This window comes from Onychomys torridus, chromosome 21 (assembly GCF_903995425.1).
Source record: "Onychomys torridus chromosome 21, mOncTor1.1, whole genome shotgun sequence".
Taxonomy (NCBI): domain Eukaryota; kingdom Metazoa; phylum Chordata; class Mammalia; order Rodentia; family Cricetidae; genus Onychomys; species Onychomys torridus.
This window is the reverse complement of record NC_050463.1, coordinates 947,255-955,395: the sequence shown is the minus strand read 5'-3', so window position 1 is coordinate 955,395 and position 8,141 is coordinate 947,255. Positions and strand designations below refer to the sequence as shown.

The 8,141-nt window shown below is 55.3% G+C and overlaps 1 protein-coding gene across 1 annotated transcript; it reads left to right on the top strand.

Moving 5' to 3' along the window:
- Positions 1 to 3,014: 3,014 nt before the first annotated feature.
- LOC118571363 (serine protease 57-like) lies at positions 3,015 to 7,050 on the top strand. Its single transcript, XM_036170302.1, has 5 exons — positions 3,015 to 3,093; positions 3,899 to 4,052; positions 4,922 to 5,066; positions 6,084 to 6,347; positions 6,895 to 7,050. Exons 1-5 carry the CDS (start codon positions 3,015 to 3,017, stop codon positions 7,012 to 7,014), a joined length of 762 nt encoding a protein of 253 aa, XP_036026195.1. The 3' UTR covers positions 7,015 to 7,050.
- The last annotated feature ends 1,091 nt before the right edge of the window (positions 7,051 to 8,141 follow it).

The following is an 8,141-nucleotide window of genomic DNA, read 5'->3' as shown; positions in this document are numbered from 1 at the left end:
TGGGTCTCTGTCTTTTCTGCCTAAGAGAATTATTGAGCTCTTACTGTAAGCACTGGTGATTCAGAGAGTGTCTTCAGAGAGGCCATGCTCTTCGTCTCCCGAACGAACGGGTTAATGTTTGAAGTTCTTTCTGTGCGAGCGTGAGTGCACACCTGTGTGCGAATGAGTGCACACCTGTGTGCGAGCGTGAGGGCACACCTGTGTGCGAATGAGTGCACACCTGTGTGCGAGTGTGAGGGCACACCTGTGTGCGAATGAGTGCACACCTGTGTGCGAGCGTGAGGGCACACCTGTGTGCGAGCGTGAGTGCACACCTGTGTGCGAATGAGTGCACACCTGGGTGCGAATGAGTGCACACCTGGGTGCGAATGAGTGCACACCTGTGTGTGAGCGTGAGGGCACGCACCTGTAACCCCAGCACCAGGGAAGTGGAGGATCCCTAGGGCTCCCTGACAATCCATGCTAGCCAAACTGGCAAGTTCAGGCCAGGGCCCGATCCTGTCTCAGGCCCTCACACATTCTCCCTTCCCCCACAGAAACATGCACCCATGCAAAATACAGTATTACAAAAGTGATACATGGAGACACACGCCTTTCCTCCCTGCACTGAGGTAGGAAGGTCGCCATATAGTGAGATTTAAAAAAAAATGTTTTAATTGAAAAAGAAAAGAAAAAACCAGATGTGAGCCTGTCACCCAGCTCTCAAGAAGTAGAGGCTCGGGCTGGAGCGATGGCTCAGTGGTTAGAGCACTGACTGCTCTTCCAGAGGTCCTGAGTTCAATTCCCAGCAACCACATGGTGGCTCACAACCACCTGTAATGAGATCTGGCGCCCTCTTCTGGCCTGCAGTCATACATGCTGTATACATAATAAATAAATAAATCTTTAAAAAAAAAAAAAAAAAAGTAGAGGCTCAAGATCCAAGGTTGTCATTGGTTACAGAATGAGGGCACACAGGAGGGTTGAGATCTTGGGAAACTACCTCCCGCTCCAGCCCTAATCCTCACAGGGTTCCCAGAGACCCCAGACCAAGACGGGAAAGTTCCCTGCTTTCTCAAGACTGTGCAGTGCTCCTGGGGGCTGCTGTGAGCTCGGCCGTTGAGGTCAACACAAGATGGTTCTACATTTCACAACTGTTCCCCAAAGCGGAAGGAAGTAGGGAAGCAGAAAGGACTTCCGAGTCTGCAGCCCGCACCTTCCCGTCACTTGCTGTGTGTTTTTTCTTTAGTTTTGTTAAGACAGGGTCTCATTATGCAGCCCTGGCTGTCCTGGAACTCTCTCTGTAGCCCAGGCTGGCCTCTCACTCAGAAGGACCTGCCTTCCTCTGCCCCCGAGTGCTGGGATTGAAGGTGTGCGCCACCACCACTGGCTAATTTTTATTTTTATGTTCTGGATGTGTTCCTGTGCATATGGACCACGTGCATGCAGTACCCACAGAGGCCAGAAGAGGGCGTCAGTTCCCCTGCAAGTAGAGTTAGGAATCGTTGTGTGCTACCTTGTGGGATGGGAACCAGGTCCTCTGGAAGAGCAGCGAGTGCTCTAACCTCTGAGCCACCTCTCTGGCTCCTCTTTTTGTTGTTTTTTTTTTTGGCAAGGCCTTACTCTGTAAACCAGGCTGGCCTTAAACTGACAGAGACCTGCCTGCATCTCTCCCTCCCTCTCTCCCCCCCTTCCTCCCTCTCTCTCTCCCTCCCTCTCTCTCTCCCCCCTCTCTCTTTCCCTCCCTCCTTGTGGCAGTCTCTCTATGTCTGTCTCTGTGTCTGTCTCTGTGTTTCTCCTTTTCTCTATCTCTACCCCCACCATGCTGTGCTGTCTGTTGCCATTACACACACACACACACACACACACACACACACACACACACACACGCGCGCGCGCACACACGCGCACACACACGCACACACACCCCAGCCTGGCTCTCTCCAGAGCCCCCATTGCAGAACTCCATCCTTCATCCTCAGGGCGGCTGGAATGAGCCTCTTGGGGAAAGGAAGCCAAGACAATGGTGCCCTCTCCCTGCAGGGTGACCGTGCTGGCCCTGTGTGCCCCCACCAGCTGCACAAGGACATTGCTGCCTGAGCACCATTGTGTGTCCTGAGCTCATCCAGGTCCTTCTGTCCCTTCCTCCTCTTAAGCCCCCAGCATTTGCACCAGCGTTGGGGGGTCCTAAGGCTGACTTGGGGGCCAGCCTGCTGTGTCCAGCTAAGTTGAAGCTAGGACATTGGCCACCAAACATGGACCAGTGCAAGTCCGGCTAGTGTGTGCTCTAGACTCCATTCCACAGCGTAGGGGGGCTTATGCTCCCACGTAAGTGGGGCTGCGGTAGCTCACACCTGTCATCCCACCCAGATGTGGAGGCGGGAGGAGTGGGAGTTCAAGGCCATCCTCAGCTACATATTGAATTTGAGGCCAGCCTGGGCTACATGGTGTCCACCATGAAGAAACCCAAGTCTAGCACATATCCTTCTAGGTGGTCTCCAGACCCCAGACCTCAGGGTCACTCTCTGGTATATTCCCAATCCTTCCAGTGAAGTCTAGTACACAGTAGGAGCTCAGTAAATGCAGCAAAGTCAGCCAAACCCAGAGCTCTCCAAAGAATCAGCCTTCCTCATTGTCCTTACAGACCTGAGGTTCCTGACGGGGAAACTGAGGTCAAAGGTCAAGGTGCTTGCCTGGGGTTACCTGGCCAGCGACAGATGGGTAGGCAAGGTTGGGCTTCCAGGGTGACTGTGTCCCCTGAGATGGTCTGAGGGTGTATGTGTTCAGCCCGGCCGGGGCCAGATGAATTAGTAGGAAGGTGTTGGGCGAGTCTGGGCTGACAAAATGATCTTCTTTCACCAGCAGCGATCTTGGGGACCAGGGACAGTCGAATGGCCTTCCCTGTTTCCCAGAAATGCCTGCTCCACCTCCTGACCACAGGCCACAGCCCTGTTCCTACTTTGGGGCTGGACCGTTGGTGAGGGTGCCTTTGGTACCCACAGACCTTGCCAGGGAGCTGTCGTCCTGCTGCAGCCATGGCGCCGGGGACTGGACGCGGGGGCTGCCTGTTGTTGGAGGTGGTGGCTGCCCTGACCCAGCTCATGAGGCCCCCTGGTGAGAACTCAAACTGCCATTAAACCCTACCCAAGGTGACTCCCAAACAGGACCCACATCTAGTCTAACTGCTGGGCCAGGAATGGTGGCTGTGGGTTGGGGTGTGAGTTACCAGGCAGTGGTCTCAGCCATCTCTGGTGATGTGGGCTCCGGGTTCCCTAATTCTTTCTTTTTTTGTTTTTACTTTTACGTGTATGCGTGTTTTGTCTGCATGTCTGTGTGCATGCCATGCCTGAGAGGGCCAGGAGAGGGCGCCAGGTCCCCTAGAACTGGAGTTACGCAACCACGTCAGTGCTGGGAATCGAAAACGCCTCCCAAGGCCAGCCAGGGCTTTTACACAATGGACCATTCCCCAAGTCTCCTATTTTTAAAATTACATTTATTTATTTGATGGATCATATGTCTATGGTGCTTGTGGCAACCAGTGGCAAACTTGCAGGGGTTGGTTCTGCCCTTCGATCGTAGGAGTCCCTGGGGTTGAACTCGGGCTGTCAAGGTTGGAGCCAGTACCTTTGGCTGCTGAGCCGTGTCAGTGGTCCAGGGTTTCTGCTGTTCTTCTCTGTCTGTCTCTGTCTCTCTCTTATTCAGGGAAGAAGGTCTCACTATGTAGCCCTGGCTATCCTGAAACTTTCCCATGTAGACCAGGCTGGCCTTGAACCCACAGAGATCGCCTGCCTCTGCCTCCCGAGTGCCTCGGTTTACCCCTGTCCTCTCAGCCCAGCCTCCACTCCTGCTCCCTGCTAGGGCTGGCCTCCATTGGCCCATCTTCCTGTCTCGGTCTTTCACATAGCCACACTTACCCCAGGTTGCTGTGGATCCCAGATTATCGGGGGCCATGAAGTGGAACCACATTCCCGGCCCTACATGGCCTCTGTGAGTTTCCAGGGCCACCACCGCTGCGGAGGCTTTCTGCTCCATGTCCGCTGGGTGGTGTCAGCTGCCCACTGCTTCAGAGACAGGTGATGTGCTGGGGCCACTGAGGGATGGACTTAAGGCCATCGCTGGGATGTGACCCAGACAGGACCAACCGTCCCCCTGGGGCACTTCTGGTGATAACAATCAAATATAATAACTATGATCGCCTTCAACATAAAGTGGGTTACTGTTATCGCTCACATAACTGCTAGGGACGGCAACCCGGTCTGGGGATTCCAATTAGCCAGAAGGCTAGAAGGCTGAGTCAGGAGGACGGAAAATTGAAGCTAAGTTTTAGCTCTAGACTGGGAACCTGTCTCAAAAATAAATAAGTAAGTAGTTGTAGAGTTGTAGCTGAATAATAGAGCCCCTGCCAAGAATCCCCAGTGAGGGGCTGGGGGCGTGGTCAGGGTGGAGCCCCGCCCAGAATCCCCAGTGAGGGCTGGGGGCGCGGTCAGGGTGGAGCCCCGCCCAGAATCCCCAGTGAGGGGGGTGGGGGCGTGGTCAGGGTGGAGCCCCGCCCAGGATCCCCAGTAAGGGGCTGGGGGCGTGGTCAGGGCGGAGCCCCGCCTAGAATCCCCAGTGAGGGGCTGGGGGCGTGGTCAGGGTGGAGCCCCGCCCAGAATCCCCAGTGAGGGCTGGGGGCGTGGCCATGGGAAGAATACTTGTCTAGAAGAAGCTTGAGGCTTTTAGTTTCATACTTAACACTACAAAATAGTATTATGGAAGTAAGAATTATAACAAATGAGGTGGCACTGTGTTCGGTTTAAGTGCATTTTTATAACTTCAGTAGTGCCGGCACTGGAGCATTGCTGTGGTGGAGGAGGGCTGTAAAGCTGGGGGCTGTGAGGGCTGCATGAGCTCAGGAGTACAGAGCACTGTTGGTGATCTGACCCCTCTCATCTCCCTGCAGGGACCCCTCCACTGGCCTGGTGGTGCTTGGGGCCCATGCACTGCTCAAAGCAGAACCCACACGACAGGTGTTCAGCATTGCAGCTCTTGTCCAGCATCCCAGTTACCAGCCTGGCACACAGGCCAACGACATCTGCCTGTTAAGGGTGAGCTTCAGGAGGGTGGCTGGCAGACCCCGGCCCACCTGACTTCTGAGTTTGTTGTTTAATTTTCTTGTGGGGCTGGGGATGAACTCTTTTCCAGATAGGGTTTCTTTGTGTAGTTCTGGCTGTCCTGGAACTCACTATTGACCAGGCTGGCTTGGAACTCAGAGATTGCCTGCCTCTGCCTCCTGAACGCTGGGGTTAAAGGCGTGCGCTGCCACACCTAGCCTGAACCCCCCCTTTTTTGTTCATGCTAAGAAAGGGTTCTGGCTGAGCAGTGGTGGTGGGGATGCACACCAGCACTCGGGAGGCAGAGCCAGATGGATCTCTTTGAGTCCAGTCTGCTCTACAGAGCAAAATCCAGGACAGGCTCCAAAACTACACAGACAAACCCTGGCGGGGGAGGGGCGAGGGAGAAAGAGTTCTAGAATTCTGTTTGAAAATGCCTGGTAGCACCTCCGACTCCCGAACCCTGTCCTACACCTCCTCTGCCCAGAACCCTTCATGACTCCCACCTCTGGGAATATAAAGCAAAGCCAAGAGCCACGAGGTCCTGTTTTCAAGGGAGTGTCTCAGAGCTGGCCTACAGACACAATGGCAAGCTCCCTGTGTACTGTGGGTTTCAGGGCACGGCAGTTTCCTAGGACAAAGGAGGGAATGAGGGTTCCCACTGCCGGAGTCCGGGGGTGAGTCTCCCTGGAGTCACCTGACATCTAGTACAGGTGCGGAAACAGGCTGGGGAGAATGCAGAAACTGAGGTAAAGGTGCAGCTAGATGGACTAGCCCTCCCCTTCAGCTGAGGGCCCAGGCAGCCGCCCCAGGCAGCCGCCCCAGGCGGCCCCACAGCTGCCCAGGACACAGCGGCCCCAGGGGCCTTTTGCTCGGGGCCTTTTGCACGGGATTTGGGGGAGGTTCCTGAAGAGTGATGTCTAATCTGAGGCCTGAGGCTGAATGGGAAGGTACCCCAGCTGGGGAGCCCTGTGAGGGCCTGCGGCTCTGATCCCAGCATTCTTCCCGCAGCTGAATGGCTCAGCTGTCCTGGGCCCTGCTGTAGGGCTATTGCGCCTGCCACGGAGAGGTGCCAGGCCACCCTTGGCCGGGACGCGTTGCCGTGTATCCGGCTGGGGCTTCATGTCTGACTTTGAGGAACCTCCACCAGGGCTGATGGAAGTCGAGGTGCGCGTGCTGGACCTGAGTGTCTGCAACAGCTCATGGCAGGGCCAGCTGCGTCCTGCCATGCTCTGCACCTGCAGTGGGGACCGCCGGTGGCGAGGTTTCTGCTCGGTATGATGGCCTGTTGTCTGGAGAAACCGAGGCCCACAGAGGGGCCAGGGCTGGACATAGGCTACCTCTGAGAACTGAGCTCCACTGATGTTTGACTAGATCGAGAATGAGGCCCAGGAGGGTGAGGGCTGGTTGGACAGAGTTGTTCCCCTAATTTCTGCAGGCTGTGCCCTGCACCAATGCCCTGGAGCTGTACACGTAAGCTTAGGGAGCAGGTCCAGTAGGGGGCGGATGCGCTTGGACTCCTAAAGCTGATTCTACAGTGAGCTGGGGATTTTAGGATAGACAGGACACAGAAAAGAGCCTGGGAGCTGAGACTTGAGGAAACTTCAGCTTTTTTGAGAGACATGTCAGAAGACCGGGGCACACTGCCATGCAGGCTGTGTACTGCTCAAAGACCACAGACCTGTCTGTATAGAAGAGACTCCTTTGGGGGGCAAAGACCCCAAGAGCAAAACCTAACTTCAACTTTTTTTTTCACTCCAGGCAGACTCTGGGGGGCCCTTGGTCTGTGGGAGCCGGGCCCACGGCCTTGTCTCCTTCTCAGGCCTCTGGTGTGGTGACCCCAAGACCCCGGATGTCTACACTCAAGTGTCAGCTTTTGTGGCCTGGATCTGGGATGTGGTTCGGAGAAGTTCCTCCCCTTGCTCTATGGGATGCTCTGTGAGGGATGTTTGAATCTCAGCCCCCTACTGAGATTGAATGGCAACCTGTGTCCACTGGCTAGGGTCTGGAAATGTTCCATGGCTTGGCTGGGTGAACAGCGGTACCGAAGGCTAATACGACACAGGGCTTGCGGCTCAATGTGTGGTCAGTGTCATTAAGGAGCCTCCATGCACTCACCCTTTCACAACTCCCCCACACCCACTCTGCTCCCCGCCTGAGATCACCCACTCCCACACCACAGGTCCCCATTCCAGGTGGCTCCTGGGCCTTTGTACCTGCTCTGTCCCCTTATGGATTGCAGACTAACCCCACAGGGACCAATATACACAGTGAGGACAAAAAGATAGAAAATAAAATGGTCACTCCATTCCTGGAATTGCAGATGAGCCTGGCCTCCTATGTTAGGGTGCCTCGGCTTAGTCATCATCTTATCAGCCACCGTTCCTCCACTGAGTGCAAGCCTTCGCTTCTGAGCCATCCTGTCCCTCTACCTCAGACCCAGAAGGGCCCCCTTCTTCTCTGTCCCCTCTGCTCGCCTCCATGCTTCCCAGGGACCCGTGACCATGTGCTGCACTTTCTGGAAGCGATCATGGTTGGTCCCACGGTCCACCCTAGTCCCCAGGTTGTGAGAGAAGAGGCAGGTGGAGGCTGAGCCTGGTCACCATGGTGGTTTTTACCGTCTTTATTTCTTTGGTGAGGCAGAACCCCAGCGTGGGAGAGGCTGCCTGCTAAGGACACTTAGGAGAACACTGCAAGAACGGCACGGGGGAGGGGGGTAGAGAAGACCTGGGAACTCTTTGCCCCCAAAATGGGGGGCTGTGCACCCTCCTACAGTCCTCTGTGAGCTGACATTTTGTCTTCCTTTTTAAGTTTTTTAGAGATAAGGTCTCAGGTAACCCAGGCTGGCCTTGAACTCCTGATCCTCCTGTCTCCATCTCCTGTGTGCTGGGATGACAGGTGTGTGTCAACATGTCTGTTTTATGTGGTGCTGGAGACGGAGCTCAGGGCTTTGTGCATGCTGGGAAAGCACTCTAACTGCTGCGCCACAGCTCCCCCTTCTTCTTGGTCTCCTTCAAGGCACACGTGGGTAATTTTGAGTGGCAGCTGTCAGAGTGAAGGGTACCACCC

What these genes read in the sequence shown, in the direction of transcription:
- LOC118571363 (XM_036170302.1), top strand. Translation starts at nt 3,015, where the DNA reads ATGGCGCCGGGGACTGGACGCGGGGGCTGCCTGTTGTTGGAGGTGGTG. An exon ending in GCCCACTGCTTCAGAGACAG is followed by an intron (nt 4,053 to 4,921) that starts GTGATGTGCTGG and finishes ATCTCCCTGCAG; the next exon opens with GGACCCCTCCACTGGCCTGG. An exon ending in ACGACATCTGCCTGTTAAGG is followed by an intron (nt 5,067 to 6,083) that starts GTGAGCTTCAGG and finishes TTCTTCCCGCAG; the next exon opens with CTGAATGGCTCAGCTGTCCT.